The sequence below is a fragment of the Macaca fascicularis genome, chromosome 2 (assembly GCF_037993035.2).
Source record: "Macaca fascicularis isolate 582-1 chromosome 2, T2T-MFA8v1.1".
Classification (NCBI taxonomy): domain Eukaryota; kingdom Metazoa; phylum Chordata; class Mammalia; order Primates; family Cercopithecidae; genus Macaca; species Macaca fascicularis.
This window is the reverse complement of record NC_088376.1, coordinates 156925843-156943704: the sequence shown is the minus strand read 5'-3', so window position 1 is coordinate 156943704 and position 17862 is coordinate 156925843. Positions and strand designations below refer to the sequence as shown.

The 17862-nt window shown below is 53.3% G+C and overlaps 1 protein-coding gene across 4 annotated transcripts in view; it reads right to left on the bottom strand.

The window, feature by feature from the left end:
• Window positions 1-16644, bottom strand: part of UROC1 (urocanate hydratase 1) — a 35163-nt gene extending 18519 nt beyond the window's left edge. For 2 of the 4 annotated variants that reach the window (XM_005547903.4, XM_005547904.4), the window contains exons 1-11: window positions 16465-16644; window positions 10233-10363; window positions 9156-9249; window positions 7976-8035; window positions 7528-7656; window positions 7304-7365; window positions 5446-5512; window positions 5202-5345; window positions 3531-3619; window positions 834-896; window positions 302-481 (exon numbers count right to left, since the gene is read on the bottom strand). In XM_005547903.4, coding sequence (XP_005547960.3) covers window positions 302-481; window positions 834-896; window positions 3531-3619; window positions 5202-5345; window positions 5446-5512; window positions 7304-7365; window positions 7528-7656; window positions 7976-8035; window positions 9156-9249; window positions 10233-10363; window positions 16465-16590 — 1145 coding nt within the window. In that variant the 5' untranslated portion in view covers window positions 16591-16644. Of the gene's footprint in view, window positions 1-301; window positions 482-833; window positions 935-1405; window positions 1554-3530; window positions 3620-5201; window positions 5346-5445; window positions 5513-7303; window positions 7366-7527; window positions 7657-7975; window positions 8036-9155; window positions 9250-10232; window positions 10364-16464 lie in introns of all 4 variants that reach the window. The other 2 variants (XM_005547902.4, XM_065539106.1) reach the window with 2 other exon arrangements.
• Window positions 16645-17862: the final 1218 nt, after the last annotated feature.

Sequence of the window (17862 nt, the reverse complement as noted above, 5' to 3'; positions counted from 1 at the left end):
CAACCCCATCAGGCCCTGGTGAAAAACAGATGCCCCAGAAAGGTCTCACACCCCAGCATCTACTCGGGCCATGCTGGACTACACTGGGCATTCGACAAATGTCACTCTAGCTTGTCCCCCTGCACTGCTGAGAGGTAAGTGTGTCATGACTCCATCTGATGAGTGGAGGCAGAGGCTCAGCGAGGTTAATGTCTTGCCAAGGCCACACAGCTGGTTGCTGGAGAACCAGGTGGTGGCCAGAGCAGGACAAGGTGGTCTGCCCAGGTCAAATGCTTCTGCCACCCCCAATCCCGAGTAGCACCTTTCCTGGACCAGGTCCTTGAACACAGCAGGGTTGGAGGCCATGAGGCTCTGGGCCTCCGTGAAGCTGAGCTGCACGGGGTAGTAGCCGCCATTGAACGGGTTGTGGCAGGATGTCTGATCTGACCCCAGGTCCACCAAGCACTCCCCCGTCGTGTCCAATTCGTGGACCAGGCGCTCCCTGGGGAAGCCATGGGGTGGTCAGTGCAAGCCACACACAGCCTGGGCCCAGAGTCTGGGGCCAGCCGGGCGGGGACCGTAGCACATTTTCCCACTCACAAATCCAGCAGGCACAGTCTGAGCCAGACCCTGCTTTCCCCTGGAAAGAGAACCTACGGGAAAGCTGTGGGCAGAGCAGGGACGGCCGCCCCAAGCTTGGGTAAGGGTGTGGGCCAACAAGGGTGGCACTGAACTGAGGCTCGAAGCTTTGTGTCCCAGCAGCTCCTGGTCAGCATTGGGGTCTTTGCTCAGGGGGGCCTGATCTTGAGATCAGGGGGTCTCAAGCTGGCTATCAACTCCCAACCCCCACTCACCAAAGCGCCACCACGTTGCCATGGTAACCAAGGCTAAGCACCTCCTTTCTTTTCCTCGCTTCCCTGGAAGGACACAAGAGCAGAACAGGTGCCCCCCGCACCTATGCATAGGTGCCCCGGACACACCTGCACCCCAGCTGCACACAGGGGCAGACCCAGGAGGCCACAAGAGGTATCATGTGCAAGCGTGGGGACCATGGGGCTGGGCCATGAAGCATGCCTGCAGGACCCCGACTTTTGTTCAGGACACAAAACTATAAAGGGAAAACCCAGACCAGATCAGAAAACCCACATGGCAGTGGCAAAACTGCCTGGGCGATCCATGGAATTCAGGTTATCGATGTGGGACCTCCACAGGGATCATTACAGAACCCATCAAGGTGGCCCCAGAGTCGCAGGATTCACTAAAGATGATTCCCAAAATTATTCGGAAAAATAGGACAAGAAAAATCAAAGCATATTTTGGGGAACAGAAGATTTGAACAGGACTTGCAGGTAGTAGAAGTGTCAAAAAGCAGCAATATGCAGGGAAGGTGGTGTGGCCCCCATGAGAGAGCAGATTGAATGCTCACCGGGAGTGGCCTGGAGAAGCCCGAGGGAGCCGGGCACCTCCCCTCCCCCAGGGGTGCAAGGTCGACAAGGTAGGAAAGGACACACAGTCCCAGGGCAGCAGGGAGGCCCGCCCAACCCGGGACTTGTTGCAATCCCAGTTGAAGGACCCTGTGGGAACTGTGAGCTCCTGGGAGCTCAGGAGCTCACTCCATTCCCAGGGGTCTTCCCCAGCCCAGGGGCTGCAGAAGTGTGGCAGGCAGGTTGCTTGAAGCAGTTCCTTAAACTGATTTTGATGTATGTATATGTGTGTGTGTTCATGTGTGGATGTGCATGCATGTGTACATATATATGTATATATGCGTGTATATGCATATGTGTATGCATGTGTGTGAGAATATACGTTGTGGGCATGTACGTGTTTTTGTGTGTCTGTGTGTGTTTATGGTGTGTGCATGTGTCTGTGTGTTTATGTGTGTGTGTTTGTGTGCACCTGTATGTTTATGTGTTTGTGTTATATGTGCTGTGTGTTTCTGCATACGTTTATACATGTGTGCATGTGTGTTGTTATGTGTATATGTTTCTGTGTTTGTTACATGCATGTTTGTATGTGTTTACATGTGTGTGTGTTGTGTATGTGTGTTATGTGTTTGTGTGTTTATTTATATGTATGTGCATTGTGTGTTGTATGTGCATGTGTGTGCGTATGTATTGTGTGTTTATGCATGTTTGTGTGTATCCATGTGTGTGTTGTGTCTGTATGTTTGTGTAGGTGTTATGTGTTTATACTTGTTTGTGTTTGTGTGTGCATGTGTGTATGCCTGCGTCTGTGTTTATGTGTGTGTATGTGTGCGTTTATGTGTGTGCATGTGTGCACTCTGTGTGTGCCTGTGTGTGCATGCATGTGTTGTGTGTCTATGTTTATGTGTGCATCTGTGTGTGTATGTTTATGTGTGTCTTGTGTGTTATTGTGTTATGTGTCTGTGTATTTATCTGCATGCATGTGTTGTGTGTTTGTGTGTGCAACCATGTGTGCATGTGTGTGCTGTGTGTGCAACCATGTGTGCATGTGTGTGCTGTGTTCTCTGTGTATGTGTGTATGTGTGTTTATGTGTCTTTATGTATGTATGTGTGTCTGTGTGGCTACATGTATGTGCATGTGTTTTGTGTGTATGTTTATGTGTGTGTGTGTGTACATGCACACAGTCAGGATGCTAAACAGCCTGAATAGGGATGGGAGTTAGGTCGGGGAAGCTCCTCACAGCACACCTGGAGTGTAGAATTTCTTCTATCATTGACGAAAAATTATCTGAGAGTTCTAAAGAGGGTGCAATGTGGTTGGATTGGTATTTTAGGATGATCTAGGTCAAAATAGCTCACTGCATCATTTCTCAAATTTTGTTTACATTTTCACCAGAAACAGCTTTTAAGCCCCTGTGGAGATTCTACTCGAAGCCAGGTCGGCAACCAGTGCACCAATGTGTCTTCCTGTAACAGGACTCTGCTCTGCACAGTAAATTAATTGAGAGGATGCTTCAAAAGTGGCATCCAAGCAGGAGCCCCCAGGGCAGTCTTCCCACCGTCCCACTGAAATACTTCTGAAGACTTTGCCTGGGGGTGAGGCAGAGACACCCACTGACCACCCCTCAGCACCACGGGCGAAGCTCTGCCCTGGAGCACAGGGAGGGAGTGCACGCCTCGCAGGCTCGCCACTGCAACAGCACAGGGCAGCCCCTATCACGGGCCAGGCCGGTTCTGCGAGCCCATACAGCAGGGAAAAGAAGACACGTGCTTCGCAGAACCAGGGCGGAGCATGGGAGCCCCAAGAAGTCTGCCCAAAGCCCGTCAGAGCCAACTGTCTGAGCACCAAGCCCGCAGCCCAGTGGCTGCCTCCATGCCGGCAATGACGGAATGTTGGAGGCCCTTCCAGAGGCTTCTGCCCTATCACCACCCGCGGGTCAGCCCTTGTGTGCATGTGCGCGCATGTGTGCATGTATATGTACATGTGCATGTATGTGTGGTGCCCACATGTGGCCAGCTGTCGGGCATTAAGCAGGCCCTACCAGGCTGCCCCCTGGGGGTCCTCTTGTGGTCTCCTGCTGCCATGTGTCAGGTGTCAGGTGTCTGAAGTTAAGCTTGGAACTGTACCTGAGCCTCTGGATGCAGCGGTCCAAGCTGTCAGTCACTTCCATCAGCCAGCCCTGCTTGTGGCGTTTCTCAAGGGCTGCTTTATCCACCTGGGGCCATGAGACATGGGGACACCCAGTTACAAATCTTCCCTAAGTGTATCATCCTCAACTAGGAAGGCAACATCTCCCGTAGGTCCCTTGCTTTTCTATAACACAGTCTCAGGGAAGACACCACAAGCTGCCCTCCCTCTATTTATTCCTTCTCCCACCTCCCTTATCAGCAGAACCCAGGTAGGGGTTCAGGGTGACACAGTTCAGCCCCAGGAGATAATCTACGTCCAAGCTAATCACAAGGACCTGTCCACTATCTCCATCCTCCCTTGCAGATAAGAACATCGATTTCATCTAAGACTAACCAATGAGATAAAAGAAGGGGTTTGGAGACATGACTTTCCTGATAAAATAGAGTTGTAGCAGCCACTTCCCTTCTCACCTCTTCCTGTCTTGAACATGGATAGGATGGCTGGGGTGGGGGCAGCAATTGTTTCTACAAGGGAATCCCAAGGAAATCTAGAGATATTAGCATCATTGAGCTGCCAAACCAATGCCAACACTGTTGGTTACATGAGAAAAATAAAACCCTATTTATACAAGCCGCTGTAGGTAGGTTTCCTGTTACCTGCAGCTCAGTGCACTCCTAACAAGCACAGGTATGTATGATGTAGGTTTGGCATCAACTGAGTGCAAATTCCACTGGCACCTATCGCCAAGCCTAGCCTCAAGGCTTCTTGCCTCCTCCACTTCCTACTTCCCTTCCTCTCTTTGGCACCCACCAAAGAAAGATGAGAGCCTGCTATAGTTGGGATATATTTGTCCCCCAAACCTCATGTTAAAATTTGATCTCTGGTGTTGGAGGTGGGGCCTGGTGGGGGGTGTTTGGGTCATGGGGCAGCTTCCTCATGAATGGCTTGGTGCAGTCCTTGCAGTAATGACTGAGTTCTTGCTCTGTTTGTTCCTACAAGAGCTGGTTGTTTAAAAGGTCCAGCACCTCCCTCTCCTCTCCCTGCTCTCCCTCTCTCGCTGTGTGACCCACCAGACTCCCTTCACCTTCCACCATGAGTGGAAGCTTTCGAAGACCTCAACAGAAGCAGATGTGGGCACCATGCTTCCTGTACAGCCTGCAGAACTGAGTCAAACAAACCTCGTTTCTTTATAAATTAGCCTCAGGTGTTCCTTTATAGAAACTCAAATAACTAAGATGGGGGCCACTGAGGGAAAGCTGCCTGTACTCACCTCTATGGAGGGTGACCTGTCTGCCTCCCCACCTGTTCAAGGTGGGGAGTCTATGAGTTCATTTATTCACACACATTCATTCCCTCCCATCTGTATTCCAGGGATGCGGTGGGATACAGGAAAGCTACACCCATAAATAGATGGTCAGAGTTTTGTGGGAGGGCAGCCGACAGGCATTACCCATGCAGAGTGATGGGCACTTTGAAGGCAGGAAGCTTACGTTACCATGGGAACCCACCCAGTGAGGTCCAGTGGGGCTTTGCGGAGGAGGCAAGGGTGGGCTGGGCAAGGGAGGATGAGAAGAGGGGGTCTGTAGTGTAAGCGATCCTGGAGGAAGGAGGGAGGGAGGGAGGAAGGGAGGCAGGCAGGAGCGAAGGCTAGGAGCCCCCCAGCTCACCTCTGCTATCACACCGATGCACCCCACGATGACCGCAGCCTTGGCCTGAGCCCCACTCATTCCACCGAGCCCAGAGGTGACAAAGACCTTCCCAGCCAAGTCCTCGATGCCCAGGTACCGACGCGCAGCATTCAACACGGTGAGCTGCAGGGAGAAAAGGTAGGGGATCACTGCCCACTTGCAGCCCGCCCCCTCCACCCCCCATGCTGAGACGCCCACAGCCAGGCATGGCCCCATCTCTCACCACAGTGCCGTGGACGATTCCCTGGGGACCGATGTAGCAGTAGCTACCTGCTGTCATCTGGCCGTACCTGACCACAGGGAGAGAAGCCAGGCCCAGGGCTCAGCCAGTGCCAGGCCCAGGTCCTCCCAGTCACTCCCTTTAGGAGGCTGAAAATTAGTATTTACCCAAGAGGCATTAATATATTCTCCTTTACATAAAATATATAGAGAGAGCACAGACAACACAAGAAGGCTATGGACACCGTTGTCCCGTCTCGCCTCCCAGATGTTTTACAAGCAGATTTTGTTCTGTTAAGAACTGTAGTGTAATTGGTGAAGAATTGCTTTGGGGAATATTTGGCCGTATGGACTCCAGCTGGACGTGCACAGCATGCCCACACTACATGCTTATGTCAGGCAGAGACACACACAAGGATGTTCACTGCAACTTTACATGCAGGGGCCAAGACCTGAAGCTGCTGAGATGCCCCTCCACTGAAGACAAGAGAAGTGAGTGGCAGCCTATGTGACCCATGAAACACCACATGGCAGAGAGGGTCAGGGCCCTGCACTGTGCCATGGAAGCAAGCCAGTTTGGGAGGCAAGAGGGTTAAATAAATTAGTGCAATTGGACATTGTAGGTAAAGGAAGAATACATGAGATCTGCTTCCTGAAATACAGCAATCTCCTAGCTCTCTTGTGAAGGTGGGAAAGGCAAGGCACAGAGGCCGGCCCCAATGGTCTAACCACCTAAATTGCCAAGTCCACTTGCATAGAAAGTGTTTGGAAGAACACAGGAGACACTGTCAACTGCAGAATCTAGGATGTAGAGGGATCTCCTTTTCATTGTAGCTCCATTTATAATGCTTGATGAAATACTTTGCATTGACAGCTGCTGTGGCTCATGCCTGTAATTCCAGCAATTTGGGAGGCTGAGGTGGGCGGATCACCTGAGGTCAGCAGTTCGAGATCAGCCTGGCCAACATGGTGAAACCCCATCTCTACTGAAAATAGAAGAAAGTAGCTGGGTGTGGTGGCACATGCCTGTAATCCCAGCTACTTGGGAGGCTGAGCCAGGAGAATCACTTGAACCCAGGAGGCAGAGGTTGCAGTGAGCCGAGATCGCACCACTGCACTCCAGCCTGGGCAATAAGAGCGAAACTCCGTCTCAAAAAAAAAAAAAAAAAAAAAAAGGAAAAAGAAAAAAAAGGAAAGAAAAAGAAATCGTTTGCCTTCCCTCTGTAACAAATGAAAAGCTTTCATTCCCTGAGAGGGGGCCTGAGAGACTTCTCTGGGGCACTGGCAGCATTCTGTGCCTAATGGTTTTGGTTGCACAGATGCACACTTTGTCAGAACCCGAAATGTGGTGCATATAAGATGTGGCATCTCATTACATGCAAGTTTCACCTCCAAAGAAAAAATAACTGTAAACAAATATTGACTTCCAGTCAGTAATATTTACAATTGACTTTGAGATGCACACACACACAAAAAAACCCCAAAAAGCAAGTCGAATGAATGGATAGGCAGAGGGACAGATAGACAGCCACATGATAAAGTGAGTATGGTAAGTAGCACATTCATCACAAAAATTCGGTGGTATTCACTGTAAATTCGGTCAATTTTCTGTATGTTTGAAATTGTTCATAATAAAATGTGGGAAAAGGCAGGATCTAAAATTGTAGGGTCTCTTGCATTCAAGGATATAAGATTTGTAAGCATATATATAAAACTACTAGGGAATACATAAAAATAAAATCAATTATGCTACAGTTCTGTGACTATGTCTTTCCAAACTTGTATTTAATATCACCATTTTGCTTTATAATGACCCATGGCTAACAGGGAAACACTGTAAATAGACTGAAATAGCGACTTACATTGTAACCCCCAAGGCAAAGAGCTTCTCATACTCCATCCGGGAGGAGTAGTTGGGAATGACCTGGAGAAGAGGATGGGGGCAGACAGAGGGGCTGAGGTCTTGGAGGGCGAGCACAGAGCCCGGGGGTGATGCACAGCGTTGGGGCACTGGGCTTTCTTTCTGGCATCAGCACCCTCTCTTTGGAGCCCTGGGCAGGTGCTGTGCCTGCTGCTGAGGACCCACCATCCCATTGGTGATGACGAGCCGGGGGGCGCTGCAGCTGCTGGGGAAGAGGCCGAGCGGGTGCCCGCTGTACATGACCAAAGTCTGCTCCTCTGTCATCTTCGACAAGTAGAACATGGTCAGCCAGAACTGGGGGAGGAGCAGAGCGTGGGGATTCTGTCAGTGGAAGCAGCACCCCACGCCCAGCCCCACACCACCGTCCACGCCTAGACAGCTCCCGCAGGTCCCCAGGTCTCCATTGCACTCCAGTGGCCCTGGTGCCTCCCTCAACACCACCTCGCCCATTCCTATAACCTGAAATTTCCCCACACAGTCTACAGTGCTGGAGCCTCAGGCACCAGGGAGGCAGAGGCCTGCATCCTGAGCCATGGGTCTGTAAGCTCCTAGGCCAGAGGACCAGACTCGGGGAAAGGCCGGGATGGGGGTGAGGTCACACGGTGCGCAGTACCTGAGCCCAGTTGCTGAACACCTGCCCATTTCCTCCGTAGGTCACCAGCTCCTGGGGAAACTGAGGAAGACACAGGGTCATCTGAGATGAAGGCCTGGGAAGGGCCTATGGAGTCGCAGGCAAGGAGAGAAAGGGCCCCCATCCCCTGGGGGCCCAATGGGGCAAGGAGAGAAGCCAGAAGGGTGAGGCCCAGAGACGGACACATCTGCAAGAACACCGGCCCCGGCTGCGACTGGAGCAAGGGCTCAGCTTGGGGTTAGGGGCGGATCTGGGTCTGGGGTCACAGTGGGAACTCAGCCTGGGGTCAAAGGCAGGGTTGATCTGTGACCAGGGCCTGGGGCCAGGGCCAGGGTTTAGGGCGTTCCCACCTACTAGGCGAAGTGGTCACATTCTGGCAACATATCTCCCCCAAGGAATGCAGGGACACACCCCAGAGACATTCCATTCTCAAATGTGGGCAGCTGCTCTGTAGACTGGCTTAGGGTGCCCAAGACAGGCGTAAGGGGCCAGATCCATGCTACCCAATATGGTGGCCACCAGCCATGCATGGCTTTTCACTCTGCTCCTTGCATAGATACACCCTGATTTCAAAGTCTCAGGATGAAAAACAATGTAAAATATCTCATTAATAATGTTTATATAGATTACATATTAAAATAATAATATTTCGGAGCTGGGGGTGGTGGCGGGTGCCTGTAGTCCCAGCTACCTGGGAGGCTGAGGTGGGAGGAACGCTGGAGCCCCGGAAGTTAAGGCTGCAGTGAGCCAAGATCAAGTCACTATACTCCAGCCTGGGCCACAGAGTGAGACCCTGTCTCTCTAAAAAAAAAAAAAAACAACAAAAAAGTAAAAAGTAAAAAAATATTTTTGATATATCAGGATGAATAAAATATAGTGTAAATTTGTTTATTTTTACTTTTTCATATGGCTGCTAGAACATTTAAAATTGGACGTGCGTCCACTGCAGCCACAGTGACGTCCTGGTTTTGAGGCTGTACTACAGCCACGGATGCAACCACTGGGGGAGGCCGAGGGAAGGGCCAGGGACCTCTCTTACTAGCTTTGCAACTTCCTGTGAATCTATAATTATCTCAAAATTAAGAGCTTGAAAGCATGATGTGTGTGTCTCGCGTTCTGTTTCTGCTGGACAGTGCTGGGCCTCGGTTTCCCTGGCTATTACCTGGGCCACGGCGGGATCCAGGTTGTTCATGATCATATGCATGATGGCGGCGGCCGCTTTTGTCTGGCAGGGGTACTGCTCAACCGGGTAGGCCCTGCAAGGGAAAGCCCAACCGCCAGTCTGCCCTTCCCGCCAAAGCACAGCATCTAGCCTGGCCCCGCCCAGCCCCTGGCTGCTCAGGCAAGGATAGCCGGACCCGGGGCCTGCAGAACTAGCTAGGAACATACAGTGGGGCTCCAGAGCCACTAGGGCTGAGGGAGGTGGCGTTCAGGCCCCAACCCACCCTGCTCTCCCTCCCTACTTGGCACACTCCACCTGGCAGACAGCTGCTGGCAAAGCAGAACTGACGACTGCTCTCCAGAAGCCTCTCCCTCTGGGTAAGCAGAGTTTATTCATTTGTTCTTTCACTAATTCAACAAACACTTTTGGGCACCAATTCTCCAGCAGGTGCCAGGCCCGGAGGCACTGGCTGGAGTGAGGAACGTGGCTCCTACTTTAAAGGGAACAACCCTGGGATGACTCAAGGCAAGCCTGGGCCGCTGGCACCTCCAAGAACAGTAACTGCAGATATGCAGACTCGAAGCCCCACCCCAGAACTGCTGGGTCTGAAGTTGGGGTAAGGCCTGGCAGCCCGTGTTCCCACAAGGCCTCCAGGGGTGCTGTGCACTGCGGTTTGAGACCCTCATTGAGATCGTGAGGTATTTGAAGTCACTGCCACAGCTCCCCAAAGCTCTCCCTGCCCTCTGGCAGAACAAAAAGCCATGGTTTTAAAAAGAGGTTTTGTGTACAATTTGGCTCCAGAATTGCACAGGACTGGCTGCTTAGGACAGATGGGCCGGGCCTGAGAGTCCTGAGAAGCTGCCCCCATCTTCTGGCAGGCTCAGGGGCTGCAGCCAGCACTGGGCTCCAGCTCCCGAGACGACAACACCGAATCTTCTCTCCCCTGCCTCCTAGTCTGGACAGACTGGGTTTCCCCCTCACTGCCCGCTCTCCCGTTGTTCCTGGCCCCCAGCACAGTCCCTTGTGGGAGCTGCCTGCCCCTCTGGGTCCCTCTGAAGCTGCGCCCACAAGGCTGACCTCATTTCAATGTCGGGGCAAAACCGGTACATGTAGATGTGCCCGTACAGTTGCAGCTCCTGGGCAAACTCTGGGGCCAGCAGCTCCTGGACATCCGCGGGGAAGTAGCGCAGGGCATTCCTCAGCGCCAGCTGGGGTAGGAGAGCAGAGAGGCAGTGGGGGCTGGGAGTCCAGGCCCAGTGTTCTGAGGCCTGGTGATGGGCCATCCTCCTCCCAAATGGATTTGCCTTTGCTCCACTTAGAAGCCTGTTGCCCACCCAGAGACCGTCTGTTCTCACCCCAGGCCCATCTACAGTGTCACCTTCCGCAGAAAGCCTTCCCTGATTGCCCCCTCCTGCCCCTTTCATGAAGGCAGACTGATCCCTCTCTCTTCTTGCTTATGGTGAACCACTCCTGTTCTGGGGATGGTGCTGCTTACCCCCAGGCAGGGACCAGAGAGGGGCCTGCCCGAGGCTTGTGGCTATGGTGTAGGATGCAGAGGCTCCAGCGGGGAGAGTAGACCCCACATAGCCTTAAGTACCCTGTGCAAGTGCAAGCGCATACAAGAAAAAGCTGTCAAAAGCAACATATATTTACACACACACACGAACTCTTTTGATTGTGAGCCACGGGAAGCAATTCCTATGGCTACCCAGATACATACACCTATACTCCATGCAACAAGAACAAGACTCAGCCTTCCCACATGGGTTCTAATACATCCATCCTCTTCTAGCTGCTTTCATTTCACTTTCAAATCAGTACTGCTGCACTTCCTCAACTGATTTCGCAGCCTGCTGGTAGGCGGTAGCTGCAACCTGAGACCACTGTCCTCGCCATTCTAAAGGCAGTGCCAGCCTCAGCCCTGGGGCTTGCCGAGACATTTTACTCATATGCTAGACAAGGAGGACCTCTTTCATAATCAGTTGCGTCAAATGCATTAGAAACATTGTTCAGGTAATTACATAGCTCAAAAAGTACAACAAAGGTTCTGTGAAAATTAGTGAATTTAAAATCGTGTCAGTTGATGGAAATGACTTGGCCATTCTTAAAGGTGAAATGTGTAAGAAGCTCAATCTGTTCTGAAATGAAGCACAAACTTGTGCCCTTTTTCCAAATCCGAAATACAGCCCCAAAGCTCTGTCTGCCACATTTTCCCCTTGTATAAAATTTCCATTTGCTAACCATTGAATTTTTCTTTCTTGCTGAAATTCAGTAATTTGGCCTAGATATGTCTTTGTGTTGATTATTCTATATCAAGGTTTTTTTTTTCTTTCCAGGATAAACTGCCTTTTAATCTGCAATTTCATGTTTTTATTTAGTTCATGAAAGTTGTCTTCTATTTTTTGCTGAATACTTCATCCCCTGTATCTAGAGTTACCTAATAGGCATGCAATAAATATTCTTTTCAGTGGGGAAGAAAGGCTCACTCTCACTGGCCTGGATGTCATCCTCCATGCCTCAGACAGGAGGCAGCACTCAGCATTCAAACAAGACCATGGGGGCTCACACAGGTCACGTGACCGGACCTCTGGAACTGTAGGAGAATAAATATGTGTTGTTTTAAGCCACTACACTTGTGGCGATTTATTACATCAGACGTGGGAAGCTAATACAGGCAGTAACAGAACCCTGCCTCGGGCATCGGGGCACCTGTGCCAGGCACACGCTTGTCCTGCATGGTGGCTGAGCACCGAAATGAAAGGATGCCAGCCTGCAACGTTGTTCAGCTCACAGAGCAGGATGTGTGTGTGTCCTTCAGCCTAGGACTTACTTTCATTCTAACCTGGCAGTCAGCTTGTGGGGCAGTAGCTCACTTTTAAACCTCACCCACATGAAAGTTTCTGACTGTCACTATTTCTGCCAGAAATCATGGCCACTATCCAAATGGCTTGGCTTCATCTGAGTCGCTCTTGTTCCTGCACCCCCCTAGCGCAGGCTTCATCAGGGTCCCCACCAGCTCTACGCTGAGGCTGCGTTGAGAGCCAGGAGCTGCAGCCAGACTTCCTGGGTGCAGACAGCACTCTGGGTTGCATGGGCTGCAGTGGCTCTGCAAGGCTGCTGTGGCACAGGCCTACCATATGGCACATGCCCACTGCCAATCTCTGACTGCTCTTTCCCCATCTGTAAAGTGGGCATAATAACAGTATCTCCCTCAGAGGACTGCCTTACAGACTCAATGAATTGAGGTACTTAGAACAGCCCCTGGCACACTGAAGTGTGTGTGAGTGTCTGGTTGTCAAAACTGTCATCTCCCACACTTGTGGGCCACCATGCTGCCCGTTTTTTCTTCCAGCTGGGCCTCTGCCCTCCCCACTCCTCTGGGACCTCCATAGAAGCCTTTACACTCTGTGGGGGGCATAGTTAAGCAGCAGGTATGCCCCTTTTCAGAAACCTTCATGGGCTCCCTATTACCCATTTGATAAGGCCATGCTGTTCCTGGAATTTAGAGTCCTCCATCAGCCGGCTGGGTCTGGCTCTCCAAGCTCAACACCAAGCCCCGGCCAGCAAAGAACCTCCTTCACTCTGACACACCTCAGATAGCTCCGTCTCCACATTTGTGCACACCGCCTCCCCTTGTCTCCAAATGGCCTTTCTTCCTTCCCAGGCTAAGAACCTTGCCCAAGCTGCCATAGCCACCTCTTCCAAGGAGTCCTCTCAAGTTCCTCCTGCCAGTTGAAATCTGATGGGATGTTTGTTAGGGCTCCGAGTGCAACTCATTCATTCAGCAAACATCTGCTGCTGTCACTGGAGACCTGGAAATGAACCCGGTGGAGTTCTGCCCTCAAGAAGTTCAGGAGGGGAGTACAATGGGTAGTGATGGGGACACAGACGCCGGCCATCTTCGGATCTGCTATTGGATGCCCGGCACAGGCGCTGTGGGTGGGGTGGATTTGGGGGAAAGGTCACCAGCACAAACTGCACATGGCAGGAGGTACTGAGGACATTTCTAACATGGGAACTGCTTCAGTTGTGTGACTGAAGTTTCCCTGTGCATGGTAAGAGCTGTGTCAGGCGCATGCTGAGAGTGTCCTGATTAACTTGGCAAAGGAAGGCCCCGCTCCAGTCGCAGAGCTCTGTTAAAGATGAGCAAAGAATGACGCACACGTTAGTTCATCCAAAGCATGAAACACTACGCAGCCATTCAAAGACGGGACCCTCTAAATGCACCAAGAAAGAGCAACCTGAAAAAAACCTAACGTGTATAGACGCTTCTGCTTGTATTTTTAAGAGGGTTCACAGACGTCTTCCGCACCGCATAGATGCATAGAATGTGTTTCTGAAATTCTTGAGTAGTTTTCAGTAAAGAAAGGGTAGGAGGAAAGTCTGTATAACCGTGTCACCTACTTTATTTCATTTGGTCTCCTCCACAATCCCCTGGTGTCATTGTTTTTATCTTCAGCTTACAAATGCCAATAAATAAATAAATAAATAAATAAATAAAAGGCTACAGTGACTTCAGAAGGTGAACTGGGGAATTTACACTTTTATACATTCGACTTCTTATCTCATAAAATTGTCTTCAAATACGTATGTTAAAGATCAACGAAACACATTTAAATAAAAAATAGAAGGCAAGCCACAGGACTCAGGGAGCCACCCATAGCCCTCAGACCTGCACCCGCTCCTACTCCAAGGGCTTCCTGACCTTCAAGCAAAGAGGGACATAACCCAGCAAAGCCCAGGTGGCCACTCCTCCACCTGGAGCCAGCTTCTCCCAACACAAGACACCCCGGGAGCTAATCACAGCCACGTGGAGCTGATCACAGCTACAGGGCGCTGCAGGGGATGTGCAGGCCACAGGGCCCTCCCCGAGCTCCAGGGTGAAGGTCGAGGCATTGGTGCCCAGCAGGGAGGTGACCAAGGGGAAGAAACATTAACAACACCTGGACAACCGGGAGATGGGCCAAGGGGAGCAAAGGGTCAGGACCACCTGCTTGCAATCTGCTCCTGAGTACCCACCACCTACCTGCCCCACTCCAGGACCCACCACTTACCCGCCTCCCCAGCATCTGACACTACCCTCCCCTGGCCCCCAGTGCCCAACACCTACCCTCTCCCCATCTCCCAGCACCCACCACCTACCCTCTCCCACCACCAACACCCACCAACTACCCTCCCCCTGCCCCCGAGTACCCGATACCTACCCTCTCCGCCCCCAATGTCCATACCTACCCTCCCTTGTACCCCAGCGCCTGCCATCTACCCTCCTCCTGTCCCCCAGCGCCTACCACCGACCCACCCCCCATCACCCCAGCACCCACCACCTATCCTTCCCACAACTCCCAGCACCCACCACCTATCCTCCCAACTCCCCAGCACCCACCACCTACCGTCCCCTGACCCCCAGTGCCCACCACCTACCCTCCCCAATCCCATCACCCACCACCTACCCTCCTCCCACCCCAGCACCCACCACCTACCCTCCCCCCACTCCCCAGCACCCACCACCTACCCTTCCCCACCCCCACCACCCACCACCTACCCTCCTCCCATTCCCCAGCACTCACCACCTACCCTCCCCCATCCCATCACCCACCACCTCCCCTCCCCCCACCCCCACCACCCACCCTCCCTCATCCCACCACCCACCACCTACCCTCCTCCCAACCCCAGCAACCACCACCTACCCTCCTCCCACCCCCACCACCCACCACTCACCCACCACCTACCCACCACCCACCCCCAGCAACCACCACCTACCCTCCCCCCACCCCCACCACCCACCACCTACCCTCCTCTCAACCCCAGCAACCACCACCTACCCACCACCCACCCCCACCACCCACCACCTACACTCCCCCCACCACCCACCACCTACCCTCCTCCCAACCCCAGCAACCACCACCTATCCTCCTCCCACCCCCACCCCCACCACCCACCACCTACCCTCCCCCCACCCCCACCACCCACCACCTACCCTCCTCCCAACCCCAGCAACCACCACCTATCCTCCTCCCACCCCCACTTACCCCCACCACCCACCACCTACCCTCCCTCCACTCCCCAGTGCCCACCACCTACCCACCCCCTCATTACCCAAGCATCCACCACCTGCCTTCACCCCACCCCCAACCCCCACCACCTACCCTCCTCCTACCCCCAGCACCCACCACCTACCCTACCCCCACCCCAGCACCCACCACCTACTCTCCCCCCACCCCCACCACCCACCACCTACCCTCCTCCCAACCCCTACCTCCCCCCTCCCCCCAGTGCCCACCACCTACCCTACCCTGCTGGCCCCTCCCCCATTTCCTTTTCCCTCCAGCGCCCGCTCCACCTGCCCCCAGTGCCATACTCCCACAAGGATCTCCAGCATCCTCCTAGCCCCCCAACTCCCCTCCCCTCCCACCCCACCAACCTGCTTCCCCTTTTCCCCTTCCCCAGCGCCAGCTCCCCGCTGAGCGACCCCTACTGTCCCCACTGCGTCCTGTTAGGCCTCTGTGAGTGGCTCCAGGAAAGTCCAGGGGGCTCTGGTGCAAAGGGCAGCTGTCTTTTTCTGGGGAGGTAGGATTCCTCTTTTAATCTTTATGCTTGTTTGCAGTTTCCACTTCTCTACTGTTTCTGAAATTCTTGAGTAGTTTCCAGTAAAAAGCAGGAGGAAAGCCTATATAACCATGTCACCCACTTTATTTCATTTACTCTTCTCCACAATCCTCTGGTGTCACCATTTTCATCTTAAGCTTACAAATGACAAAAGGGAGGTTCCCAGACAGGGTGTCGCTGGCAAGCATGCACCATCCCTGGCCTGCTTTGCTGTTAGGTGAGGGGATACTGGCCTTAGCCCATCTTTCCTTGGCACCCGCCTGCCGGCTACAGGGTTCAGCCATGCAGCTGAAAGTTCTCTGGAGATTTGGGGAAGGGACATTTGCAAATGAAAACAAGAGCTGACCTGTGTGCAAATGTTCTGCGTGCTGGGGCAGACCCGGTGCTGGGTGTGGGACACTTCACACCCGCCCAGGGCCTCCTCCCACTGGAGGTGGCCACAGTGCCACCACTGACCAGCTGCTGACCTTGAGCCTCAGGGTCCTCATCTGTAAACAGGCACAGTGATCCTGCACCCAAGGGCGGCTGCACCCAAGAGACAGAGTCCACCATGCATTGCACCCGCACCAGCTAGAGCCTCTGGAGTCCAGGGTGGGCGGCTGAGCAGCTCCCACCAAGAGGGCAGGAAGCCTGGGTGCTCACTATGGACCACCTGAAGGATGCCTAGAGGCCAAGGCCTCAGGAGCACAGGCCCACTGCTTACCTGTTTCTCCGCAAGGCTGAGGCCGGGGGTCCTGACTGGGGCATGGGGCACCCCAGCCTGGCGTCCCCGGTTCTCTGGGAGGGGCCGCAGGGGCAGGCCAGAGCACAGCGCCTGGAGGCTGGACATGTGTAGCTGAGATGGAGGTAGAGGCCAGCACTGTGGGGAGACTAGGAAGAAACTGGCATATAAGGCCCAGCAGGGCGGGGACCTCCAGCCACAGGGCCACCTCCTCCAGTCCCTCATTGGGTGCCTGGCCTGTGCAGGGAGTCATGTGCAGGTCGGAGGGTCACTGGCCTCAGGCAGGGCACTTGCAGTGCTGACCTGGGGAGGGCAGTGCTCTGTGGGAGGGCAGGCTTCACGATGGGGATGGGGGCTGGGCCCACTTCCCCTTCCAGGAGGGCTGTGCTATCCAGGACAGCTTTAGGGGGTGGGAGGGTCTCTAATACTGGGGTGCGCTGTGGCAGCCCTCAGGGCACCATACCAAACATTTGATGTTGATGATGAGGAGATGGGGAGCCATGTGACACTGAACTGGGCATAGAGTGTAGATCCCCTCCTCCTGCTACCTCCTGCTGGGGGGTGGGGTGACAGGTGGAGCGGGAGCCCCCAGCAGCAGGTATGCCCTCCTTGACTCCCGCTGGAGGGCACACCTCTGTACCACTTCCCAAAGCTCTTTTTGAAAGACCTGCCTGAGGGATGACCCTCATCCCCAAATCTGTTAACAACTCTGCCAGAAAACACTCTTTATGAGCCCTATAGTACTGATGGAGAAACCAAGGCCCAGGTCTCCCTCACACAGCCAAGAAGTGGCCGAAGTTGAATTCCAGCAGTCCTGGGGAAGCGACACACCTGGGTGTACCCGGTGCAGAGCCTGACCAGCCCTGTGGCCTTTGGCCATGTCCTGTCCACACAAGTGGGTGGCGATGGACTGCTTGGCTGTAAGGGGGCAGAGTGCCCTTAGGCAAGCCCCAGTGCAGGGCCCACTCAGCTGCCTTCTGAGTGTTTGCTCCTCTGAGAGCATCCTGTGGGTCAGCCCTGAGAGTTTCATTGCCCCCATTTTAAGGATGAAGAAACAGGTGGAGAGAAGGATGGGACTTGCCCAGGGTTACACAGCCAGTCATAGGGGGAGCTCAGACTGGAGCCCTGAGGACCCAGAGGTCTGGCCCTAGCACCCTCCCATCCACGCTGGCTGTTTTGTGGCACAGGGAGGGCGCCCTTAATGGGGGCGATGTGAGACCGTGATAGAATAAGAAACAGGCTTTGGTCTCTTCCTTGTTCCTGCGACAAAGCTCCTGAGGCCCTGGTAGATAGAAACTCTAGGAGAATCTTTTGTTCTAACATTTGGTCTTTGACCCTGGTTCCTGCCACAGAGCTCCTAGATATGTTGGAATTTCCTGG